At 43.1% G+C, this 11,924-nt stretch overlaps 1 protein-coding gene across 1 annotated transcript in view; it reads left to right on the top strand.

Annotated features, from left to right (window-relative positions):
- The first annotated feature begins 2,309 nt into the window (after window positions 1–2,309).
- The window catches only part of FBN2 (fibrillin 2), a 174,351-nt gene continuing 164,736 nt past the window's right edge, over window positions 2,310–11,924 (top strand). The window contains exons 1-5 of the mRNA XM_037373880.1: window positions 2,310–2,916; window positions 4,322–4,404; window positions 8,061–8,159; window positions 8,749–8,844; window positions 11,237–11,332. Coding sequence (XP_037229777.1) covers window positions 2,693–2,916; window positions 4,322–4,404; window positions 8,061–8,159; window positions 8,749–8,844; window positions 11,237–11,332 — 598 coding nt within the window. The 5' untranslated portion in view covers window positions 2,310–2,692. The remainder of the gene's footprint in view (window positions 2,917–4,321; window positions 4,405–8,060; window positions 8,160–8,748; window positions 8,845–11,236; window positions 11,333–11,924) is intronic.

Here is an 11,924-nt window from a genome sequence, read left to right as displayed (position 1 = left end):
ACATGGACCATGTATACCACAATCTTATCAGAATTAAGAGTCCTTGCTATTGAATGCTTTGTAGTTTTGTGTGCTAGTTCCTTTCAAAATTCTAGAAAGGTGCTACCTAGCCCTCTTCTGGTATGACTGCGATGGGATCTGTGGGTCTTAGAAATCACTTAACAAATCACTGGTGGCTGCCGACCATTTGCCGACCATTCCTGTGCCTAATATCTATGACGAAAAAAACCCCAAACAAACAGTAAGAAGTATATATATCTTGGCTTTAAAGCTTAACTTTTTTTCCCCCGAATATCTAGCCCACCCCTGCTGTGTAACTGGTTCACCTTTTTTGTTGTTTGTTTCACTGATATTTTTTTTTTCCTTAATATTTTCTTGTGTTGTCCTTTTCAAGACGTAGCTCTGTCTGACTTCTGGGAATTACTTCTTTATCTCTGTGCTTCCTGATATCCAAGGCCCTAAGCTTATCTCAGATCAGTTCTTTCCTTTTTATTCTTTGTAGGTTGCCTGCTTATTCTTCACATTTTTTCTTGAGATAGTTATTCAAGCAAGCAGGCATGGAATCCTTCTCTCCCCCTGGCTTTGCTACGTGCATCTCATTCATGACGGGTTTAACAGCTCCTGTTTTGAAGAAGCTCCAAACCTCACCTATATTCATGAGTTTCCTTGAACTCTTCTACCTAGTTGTCTTCATTAAATAGTTCTTTCATTAAATGCTTCCCTTAGTTTCCCTAAATTTCTCAAGGCTTTACCTTTAAAGATTCAGTTCCTCCCATGCCAAGTCACTTTTGCTAACCTTCCCAACTTAAAATTAGCTTCTGGTGAATCAGAATATAGATCTGTAAATGCAGCCACTGGACTGTGAAAGTAGCCAGTGACTTGAATAAGGGAATAGCTTCCTGGCTTCTTAGCTAGTGGGTTTTGTTGCAGAGATAACAAGACATGACTCCTGCATCTCATTCTAGAATTAGAAATGACACATAATATGCACACGGAGCTAAAAGAAGCTGCTACATGTTTTCTGTTTTGTTTTAAAAGGAAAAAAACCCCAACAACTTTCCTTGTTGCCAAAGGATGCCATGGTATGTATGGTGAGGTGCTCAACCGTATAGCTGTAATTCAAAGCAATAAATCTTCTCAGATGACAAAACCAGATTGTGTCCTGTTGTTATCAGAACAACCCAGAGAAAGCACTCAGGGATTTTCAGCAAGGACATGCCTTCACTGCTTTTGTTTCCTTTTTCCTGATGGCTAACTGTTCAGCACATCTAGGTAAAGGCATGGTTATGGCCTTAAAAAGTAATTACGAAATTAGCCAAGCTAGGAGGGTTTTTTGCATTCATTTTAAGATGCTTATGTAGAGAAAAACAGGGAGAGGAAAACAAGTAAAACTTTAGCGTGCGAACCTCAAAAAACGACTCCCGAAGGAAACCACAAACTCATATAGTTCAAAGGCTCTTAGCTCTTGGTGCCTTTTGAAGTGTTTTGAAGAAATTTGTCAGCTTGCTGGCAAAACCACCGATACAGGCGGCTGAACCAGGCGGGAACGAGTGCCCACGCCAGGCGCCCTTGCCTGGCGCTCCCGGCCGACCCCGCCGAGGCCCCGCGTCCGCTCCGGCGGGGTGCGGGATGGGTGCGCGGCTCCCGCCCCCGTCTGCCTGCGGGGCCGGGTGGAAGGGCCACCCTCAGGCCTGATCCTGCCGGGCCCCGTCCTGAAGCCTGGCCCTGGACCTCTCCTTTGGACCCCGGATGCTTTTCTACGGAGGGGTTTTACCGATCAGTCTCCCCGCAAAGGCGGGACCACGTACATTTCATGGTGCAGTTCTCAGGGACTTGGGAGGGGACGCGGAAGGAAAGCGCAGACTTCCCCGTTAAGCCAGCTCTACCTGCAGCGCCCGCCCTCCGTGTGCTCCGCGTCCCCGCGGCTCTCCGGCAGCCGCCCGCCCGCCCCCTCGCTCCCCTCCCCCGCCGCTCCCTCTTCCCGGCCCCCGCCGCAGCCCAACGTGTGCGGCGGCAGCGGCTCCCGCTCCCCTGGGTCGGCCCGGCCCGCTGGGCTCCGCTGTGCCAGCGGCGCAATCCGCATCCCGCATCGATCCCGCATCGACCCCGCATCGATCCCGCATCGATCCCGCATCAATCCCGCGACCGCGGAGCCGCTCGACCCCTCCCCCCCGGGCGGCCGCACACCGGCCGGGAGCAGCAGCCCCGCCCCCGCCTCCCGGCCTCTCCCGCACCGCCCGCCAGCTGTAACATCGCCCCTTGCGCCGCACGGGGGCTTTTGCTCTCCTCACTGTCCGCCTCGGCACATTTCTTTGGACGCGCTTATTCCTAATTATCATCTTGTGTTCGTTTTTTCTAGGGAAGTTCAACGTGGTTCTGTTGGATTTCCTTTTAAGGAGGGAGGGGGAGAAAAACCCAAGCAACTCGACTTCTCTTTTTCCCTCCTTTTCCCCCTCTCTTTGGAGAGAGAGGAGGGGGGTGATGCAACGTGGACCCCGCCGCTGGTATCACCGCGTTCCGCTGACGGCCGCGGCGGCAGGGCAGGCTGGGGAGGAGAGAAGAAAGAGTTTCCGTCGCTGAAGCCTTCCCCCAGTGAGGAGCGGGGCCGTGCCCCTGACGGCGGTGCGGGACAGGCACACCTCTCCCCGGCTCCCCGCCCGCCCCCGCCGTTTCCCACCGGGGCAACCGCAGGATGGGGAGACGGCGGTGGCTCTGGGTGCAGCCCTGCATCCTGTGCCTGGGCTGCCTGGCGCTCTGGGCTCAGGGAGCAACCGGGCAACAAAAGCCTCCGCCGGTCCGCCCCGCCGGAGCAGCGGGCGGCATGTACCCTGGAGCCGCGTACCGGGAGGACGGGGCCGGCAGCGCCGCCGCCGCCGGCCGGGTCCGCAGGCGAGGACAGCAGGACGCGCTCCGCGGGTAGGGATGTGTTCCGCGGGCAGGGATGTGCTCCGCGGGTAGGGACGTGCTCCGCGGGCAGGGATGTGCTCCGCGGGAAGAGATGTGCTCCGCGGGCAGGGATGTGCTCCGCGGGCAGGGATGTGCTCCGCGGGAAGAGATGTGCTCCGCGGGCAGGGATGTGCTCCGCGGGCAGGGATGTGCTCCGCGGGAAGAGATGTGCCCCGCAGGCAGGGATGTGCTCCGCGGGCAGGGATGTGCTCCGCGGGAAGAGATGTGCTCCGCGGGCAGGGATGTGCTCCGCGGGCAAGGATGTGCTCCGCGGGCAGGGATGTGCACCGCGGGCAGGGATGTGCTCCGCGGGCAGGGATGTGCTCCGCGGGAAGAGATGTGCTCCGCGGGCAGGGATGTGCTCCGCGGGCAGGGATGTGCTCCGCGGGCAGGGATGTGTTCCGCGGGCAGGGATGTGCTCCGCGGGAAGAGATGTGCTCCGCGGGCCGGGATGTGCTCCGCGGGTAGGGACGGGCTCCGCAGGTAGGAACACTCTCCGCGGCCAGGGACGCGCCGCGCCGCGCTCGGGCCTCCCCGCCGCCGCCCGCCCGACAGCCCTTCCCGGCCCCCGCCGGCCCCCGCGGTCAGCGCCGCGGAGCCCGCCCCGCAGCCAGCCGCTGCCTCCCCGCAGCAGTCCCCCGCCTCAGACCCCCGACTATGGTCCTTGCGTTTGCCTTCGGTACATTTTGCCCTCCCGCCCCGTTCCGCAACGGAGGGATTGCGCTCAATTGAACTGGGTATTTTGTCCTCGGCTGTGAAATGAGGTCTTTTAATTATTGCGGTTATATTAAAAGCAGACATTGTGTGGGGCTGCGTTACAACTAATGGATGTACAACGCTGGGCTTTTTACTCGAGCATGTTACAATATTAAGATGCTTGGACATTCACTTCGGTTTCTGCAGGGAAACTAAGCAAAATCTGTTTTTCCTGGTGTTTCGGGGAGCTCTTGGTAATTTGAATTAGCTTGTTAGTCTTTATGATCAGTCATTGTGTCTGTCTTGTGTCAGATGGCAGCATGAAGCCAGTTTTTATAGCAAGGTTTCTAAGACTGTATATGAACGAAGAGCCAAACTCATCCCTTGCATATCCTAAATAATTCTACCAGGGATGAATGTGGCCTGCTGTTGCCTAGCTTGCCTCTCCTCTTTGTACTAACCAGTTGAACTAATATAAAATAAAATGGCTTGGAACTTCTTATAGCGGAAGAAGATTTTATTCCTTTAGGGAGGATTTTTTTTGTAGATAGCTTTGCTATACACTTTGTTTTTATTTCATGCAGCTGGTTTCTTCCCCTGTGTGTACATAAAAATTTGGATACAATTTACATTGTTTTATATTGTTGTATATACTTTTATTTGTTTGTCTGTGTGACAGGCCAAATGTGTGTGGCTCTAGATTCCATTCGTACTGTTGCCCTGGATGGAAAACGCTCCCTGGAGGAAATCAGTGCATTGTTCGTAAGTGTCTGACTTCAAGTTTCTACTGCCCTAGGGGTAATAATAAAAATAAATATTCTTTGTGAGTTACTGCCCCATTCAATATGAGAAAAGAGAATTCAGTTCTGTCTTTTGCCTTATTTCTGAAGAGAAGAGAAAAATATGGATTTACAAGTCTACTTTTGTTGCAATCAAAAGATCAGCCAATTGCTGTATTTTCCTTGGTGTGCTCGTAAGAGGCATGTCTGCACTTAGTTTTTACATAAGAACATGACAATGAAGGAAGAAGGAAAAAACCTTCCAGAAATCAAATAATCCACTATAGTAACAGGAAAAAAAAAAGCCAAAAGGTCTTTATATAAAGCAAATCAGATCTTAATTTTTGTGAAACTTCTGTGCTAGGCTTGGAATTGCAATCAAATGGAAAACTTTACATCTGGAGTGCTTATTCACTTGCTTGTCGCTTTTAGTTGTGTTTTAACAGCTATAAAGCATGTAGACTGGAATTACTGCTTGGTCATAATAGGTACTGTGCTGACAGATGTGGCTGTTGACATGGCTTGGCAAAAAAACCCATCCAAATCTGCTCAATGCTCTGGTTAGGGAATGTTGCCTACCTAGAAAGGAAGTAGAGAATTATGTTTTCTGTCTGTTAGACAAAAGCTATTAGACACATGCTTGTTAGAGTTCTTGATTCTTAATATGAGTCTGTTCCCATTCATCCTAGCCTGTCATCATCTCTCTTGCTAATAAGTGTGCTCAGCTTCAGAACTCAGGTTCAAGAACGTATTTCCCTGTACATAAGCAATGAAGGTCTCTGTAATACTCCAACAAACTACAGACATATAGGACTAGTGAAGGAATGGGCAGTAAGCCATGGTATGTGGCCATAAAGGTGACTTTTTGGGCTGCTGCCTTATGATTCAGGACTGTTAACCTGTTCATACTCGTTTTACATGAATGAATTTGCCTTGCTAGTAATTCTTATGAAGGTGCCATGTGTATCACAGATTTTTATCTGAGGTTGACCTAGCATTTCCTTGCAAAGGTTAATAAACATGTCATTCAGAGGAAGATGCTGGTATCAGTACCACTGTGTGATAAGAGGAGCTCCTCAAAATATTCAGATCACATTTATTATCTCATAATACTGGCTTACTTAAATGCAAACTGGAGTTGCTGTTGGTAGGTTTTCAGGTTCAGCTGGCTATCTCTGATTTACTTTCAATTTATGTGCACAAAGGATATCTTTTAGCTCCTGTTTACTTACTGAAGCTTAATTGCAGCTCCCTAACGTGTTTGAAGGGTGAATGATTTTGCCAGACCATCTGTAAGATTGGCTGTGACCCTTTTTTGTATTTTTGGTGGAGGTTTGAGAGCACAGATTGCTATGCTCCTATTAAACATTTGTTGAGATGATGATCCTTCTGGCTAGAGCTGTTTAGCTAGATGAAGCCTTCTTCACAAGATGATGGACAAGGTAGCAAACTTCTTGTTGGAGATGCATTGATTATATTTAGTGCAGATTGTAACTGGTGATTTTAAAGTATTACTTCATGAAGAGAGATCAATGATCTAGTAGTGGTGGGTCAACAGGAAACTGGTCTGACTTTGCAATGTTTTCATTTGATAATGTGATGATGGTTGTTGGTGGTTTGTGACATATTTGTGATTAAAAGTGATCTGTTACCTAAAAAACAAGGGTCTGGTTGGGTTTATTTTTTCTTTAAATAAAATAAACTGCTCTGACTAAAGCACATTTAGAATATGCTTTTGGCTATAGGGCTTTGAGTTGATAAAAAATTATTCCCTAACAGATAATTAACAAAATGGAACAGATAATTAACAAAATGGTCTAAATGTAGACCTCGCTTAACCAGGACATTGATCTATGTTGTATGAAGATGGACTGAACATTCATACAAGGAAAACAGTCCTGTTACGTGTTTGTCAAGTGCACTAAATCTGAGTCCTGTTTCTCACTTTTACGCCTGCTAATGGAAAAAAATATTTTGTATCAGCCAGTGGTATGTCTCTAATTTCAACTAAATAGCAAAATCCCACAAACTCTTTCACCTCTCATGCCTTCATGTTTAGGGCATGGCTGTAGAAGAATGTAATGGTAATTGTGGATGATCCACATTGCATCTCTTCGATGCCCAAAGAGTGGTGTCAGTGGACCCCTGCTGTGGCTTTGTCTACTCCCCTCCAAAGGCAATGTGGCCTTTATTGGAGTATGTCAAGGAGGATGTGGGTTTAGAAAATCTGTTCTGGTTTGGTCTGAGTTGGCATCAGTACAGAGCTTCTGATTTGGTGGAGAAAAGTTGAAAGAGAGCATGTTAATTTATCAGGGGGCATATTTAAATTCTATAATGGGGCAAGAAAATTATTTGCTTCCTTGTAGGAGTTATGTCTCGTTTATGCATTTTTTTTCTAAATCAGAGGTAGAGCACAAGCATTCTGGGAAAGGCCTTATCTCTGCTTCCTTTTTTTAAAATGTATATGGCCAGGTGTGGGGTTTTTTTTCCTTTCCTTTTAATAGACATAGGCAGGGTTTTTTTAGGTTGTTGGTATAGTCATGACAAATTATCTGTCAAAGTATTTGTTCTTTTTGTAGTCCTTCAATGGAGATATGCTTCCAGATTTTTTGATTCTTTCAAAACCCCAGAGTTATTTACAAAGATACTGTGATTCTTGGTTGTTGGGTTTTTTTTTTTTTGCTTTACAAGCTGTCTCTCACACAATAGTGGTTTTTTAAGTCCTCCTGTCTCGTACTGGGTACTGGCTCTTAATGATTCATGGTCTCTTTTGGTGCATTTGCTAATCCAGCAGATTATTTAGATGTATTCATTTGGATCTCGTTTAGAATCTGGATTTAACCTTTAACTCTTTCCTTGTTCACTTGTTCCTTCGTGCAATAGAGCTCCCTTGGCAGATGAGTGAGAAGGGAAGGCACGATTTAGATGCATCAGGGGGATAGCACAACAGCGTGCATGTTATGGATCCATAATACAGTGTGGACAGCCTTCCCTGAAATTTTTATAAAGTTAGTTTCTAAATGACGATGGAGATTTGAGTACAGAAAACTGTGTTTAGGGAAGCTACACAAAATCTCTAAAGCCCATCATTTGGACATGGACTTCTCAAAAAACGGGTTTGTGTGAAGGATGGATAATCTTAGAAAAAAAGAGACCCTAAAATGCCTCTAAAATAGCAATTATAAGAGAGGAGCTATACCATCAATTGACATTATGATCTATATTGTTTCTATTCATTCATATCTTGGATTCTTGGTAAACTTACTGGTCTTGTGGTCTACAATATGTAAATTTAATAATTTTACATTACTCATGTAATAGGCTGGTAGAACTAATTAGGGAAAGACTTGATTATCTGGTTTCAGTGGTCAGACCGATGTTTGAATATGCCATATATGATTCTCTTTGCCTTTAAATTTGTCAGAGATATTGCTTACACCAAAAATTAGTTTGCTTTATTTAACTTACAATTACTTTTGCATGTATATAAACTCTCCCATTGAAATAGGCATTCAAGTGTTCCTTTTGTTTTGTTTTGGTTGTGTTTTCTAAAAGAAGCTGTTAACATACTTAGGACTTTTTCCTCTAGTTTAAGACTAAGGTTACTATTAATCACTGTCTTTTTGTGTTTTTCCTCAGCAATTTGTAGAAATAGCTGTGGTGATGGATTTTGTTCCCGTCCTAACATGTGCACTTGTGCAAGTGGACAGATACTACCTACTTGTGGATCAAAATCTAGTAAGGACTTTCTATATTTGTTTTCATTACAGATTTCATTTTAGGTAATTCTTTTTGACTGTCAAGTCAGAAATAACTACTGTGTAAATTCTTTAAAAAGAACTTGTCATTACTGCATATATGCATGTAACGCTTTGGCATATCTCTGGTTTTTGATAAAGTTTGATACACTATGCATGTATGTTTACTCTGTGTGAAAAATTGGGAAAAAAAGTGTTTAGAGAGATAAGCAAGTTTAAATACAAATTTGCATGTTATTAACATTTTCATCAAGTCCATTTTCCTAAGCAATGAGGATTGTACAGCCTCCAAGAGAATTAAAAGTTCCAAGTTGCTAAATAATAGGCATGGAAAACTAAAAAACCCTCTTTTTTTTAAAAAAACAACTCTTCCTTTTAAAATAATGGCTGACTAATAGCTACAGTGTGGACGGCTTTGGTTACAAAATACCTGAGTGTACATTTAAATACATGACATATTGTACAAAGCTCATGTCTACTTTTAGATGCCTCTGTTGTCATTCACATTTGCTTCCTAATGTGGTATCTCTGCCTAACACTGGTATCTCTCTGCCTGGGCTCCGCTGCAGTACAAAAGTGCAGCATTAGTTGCATGAACGGTGGCACATGCACGGATGACCGGTGCCAGTGCCAGAAGGGCTACGTTGGAACTTACTGCGGGCAGCGTAAGTAACTGCTCTGTTGCATTTAAAAGTAAATCTGCATAAGTCCTGCAAGTTAGCTCTTTCACTGCAGGTAGAGTAGGAAGATAAAAAAAGCCAACATGCTGAAATATAACGAGAAGTCTGTGACAAATTTAGTGCTTTTTTGGGGGTATAGTGTTTACCTGAAAGTCACTTCATGCTTGAAGTGCATTTATAATTCTCTAAAAATCTGAGTAGGGATTGAATTCACCAAACAGTTTTGGAAGATCCTTTGGGAACAGTAGCAGCATACATCCCACTCTCCTTCTCTTACCAGGTGATCACTAATTTTTCATTCTATTTTATGAAGTTTATCCATCTAAGAACAACAGCCTAACTGCTGTTAAAGCACGTTTTTCTGTTTTCTACTTGACTAAGGAAAAACATTAAATATAGTTCAAGCTTTTGAATACCTTTTCAGTTTGGCAGACAGGCTAGAAAGTCAACTATTTGCACAGCTCTACCTGTCACAGTAGTGTTTACAAGCTGTACAAATGTAGCAAACAAAAATCACTAAGGGCTGCAGGGATGAGGAAAGACTCAAAGTGTATTCTGAAGCCAGCTGGCTACTAATTACCTGAGAAATTAATTGCTGAAGTTAGTCTGAAGGAACTGGAGACAAATAAAAGGCAGCCATGCAAAGAGCAGTTAACTGAACAGTTAGACTATTCAGTTACACTGAATCCCTTTGTCTTGATAATTTTTGCAAATGATGGAGAGCAGTCTTGCTCTTGGTTTATTTCTACCTAGATAAAATTCTCTAAAATTTTAGGTAATAATTTTAATCCTAAAATGTAAATATTGCTAAGAGTTGCTAGCCCCTTGCTGGTACTTTTAAAGAATTGGGTCAACACCTGAATGCTCTCACACAGGCCATATTCCAGTGAATAAATGAAAAGGGGACTGGATTTTCAGGCAGTGACTCTAGAGCAATCCAGAAGATTTGAACAAACTTGAAATTTGCCTTATTGTACAGTTAAAATTTGAAGTAAGATTGAGTATTTTTCTTCTAGACACAATATGGAATGAATGTCTGAAAAATGTAAAATTGTCATTATCCTTTTTACTTAATTTATTTACTATATATATTTAGAAATGTGTCTTAAATACAATGAAGTTAATTGTCTTGCGAAAGTGTCATTGTCCTTTAATTCAGTAAGGTGACACATGCAGAGAAGTGTCTTCATTTTATGCACAAGATACACCTTATCAGTAAAAAGTAATTCAGTTTTATAGTTCTTGATAAGAAGTAGGGCTTCATCACATTTCCACATAACCATATATTTTATGTTCCCCATTGTGATATAGTTGACGTGTATATTTTTTCCAGTCAGCTTGAAATACTTACCTTCTCTAGGTCGCTGAGGTTCTTTTGCGCTGGATACTCAAGTGTGTTAAAAATGCCGCCTCCAGACTGGGGAGACCTGTGTAGGAAGGTAGCCTGGAGACTTCTAGACCAAAGTCCCTTTGCTCTTGTTCAGAGCCACTTAAAAATGGTGGGGCTCTCCTTTACGGTGAAATACATTGATTTGGAACATGTGTGAATTCTGAACAAGGCTGTGTGTCCTGGAAGCAATAAGCCTGAAAACAGACCGGATTAGTTAGTTAAAGCACTCTTAATGGCATTTTTCAACCTTGCTGAAGAACCGTCTTCCTTTCAAATTGAGAAGATTTCAGTGCTTTGACAGCATGTTTTGTTCTTTACTCACACCATTGATAAATTACATGAATGGGTGCTCTGAAGTTCTTCAACTGTAAAATATCTTCTCTGTCTATATGTACTGTGGATTTATACTCCCCCAAAATTGTTTTATTTCTTGTTGGGATCTTTTAGGAAACAGTTTTTTGAAGGTACTTACAGACAAGTTAAAATGATAATTCTTTTCCCTTGCTCTAAACATCACTTCTCCTGCCAGTATCAACTCTGAGAGGTGAATTACCTGTCTCTTTGACTTCCCAGGCCTCCCTTCTTGAAAGGTTTACTGCTGTTGTGAATGAATAGTACAACTTAATACACTCAGAAAATCTCAAAATAGACGAGTTTTTATCTGCTAAGTTTGGTGATGGTTATAAATTCTTGAAATTGGCGACTAGAGCTGCACAACTGTTTAAAAATTAGTTAAACATCTGCTGATCTGTGCTAAATGTGATTAATTAATCATATGCTTGCTATTAGCATCACACAGGTGCTAATGGAATTTGAGTTGAACAGTCATTACTGTTGGTGATGATGGGTAGGAAGGAGATCAGTTTGATCTTCAGGTCCAGAAAGATTTAGATCGGTTGAGAGGAAAAAAATTATTTTTGAATACCACATATGATAATCTTTGAAATATCATTACTATAACATTTTAATATTTTTTTTTAATTAAAGCTGTCTGTGAAAATGGCTGCCAGAATGGAGGACGGTGTATTGGACCTAATCGCTGTGCATGTGTCTATGGATTTACTGGCCCTCAGTGTGAAAGAGGTAAAAGAAAGAAATAAGGAAGGAAATTATGAAAAGTTATATGCAACAGTGCAGTATGTATATATTTTATGCTGTGTATTTTCTGGCTGAGCCAGTAAGCTTCCAGTAAACCATTTATTATTTGTAATTTTAGAAACTGTCTTCCTTTTTAGTCCGGTAGCCCCATTTCATATTGGCAAGTACAAAACTGTCATAATTAGTACGAATTTCAGCTCATTTAGGCTGCTTATTTTGTTCATGTAACAGTTCAAATTTGATCTATCTTTTGCTCTCAGCTTCGTGAAATAACTTGATAGCAAAATTGCTGATCGTGTAACTAACTGAAGGATTCTTTTTCTGTGTAACACCTCTTTCACAAGAGGAACTTGGGAAGTTCCTTGCTCTGGTTAGTTCTGTCCTACAGGAGAAAGTGAGATGGAGCGAAAAAATAACCAGTTACCAGGATACTGAGATCAGTTCCTAAAACCATGCTTATATGAGAAAACATCTTAAACGTATCTTAACTAATTGTGCTTTCATAAAATGGGGACTAATCTAGGATTTTATTATAAAATTTTAGGGAAAAATCCTAAGCTGCCTTTTATGGGTTTAG

The sequence above is a fragment of the Falco rusticolus genome, chromosome Z, assembly GCF_015220075.1.
Source record: "Falco rusticolus isolate bFalRus1 chromosome Z, bFalRus1.pri, whole genome shotgun sequence".
In the NCBI taxonomy this organism is placed as follows: Eukaryota; Metazoa; Chordata; class Aves; order Falconiformes; family Falconidae; genus Falco; species Falco rusticolus.
The sequence above is the reverse complement of the archived record's forward strand: the minus strand, read 5'-3'. Positions and strand labels throughout refer to the sequence as shown.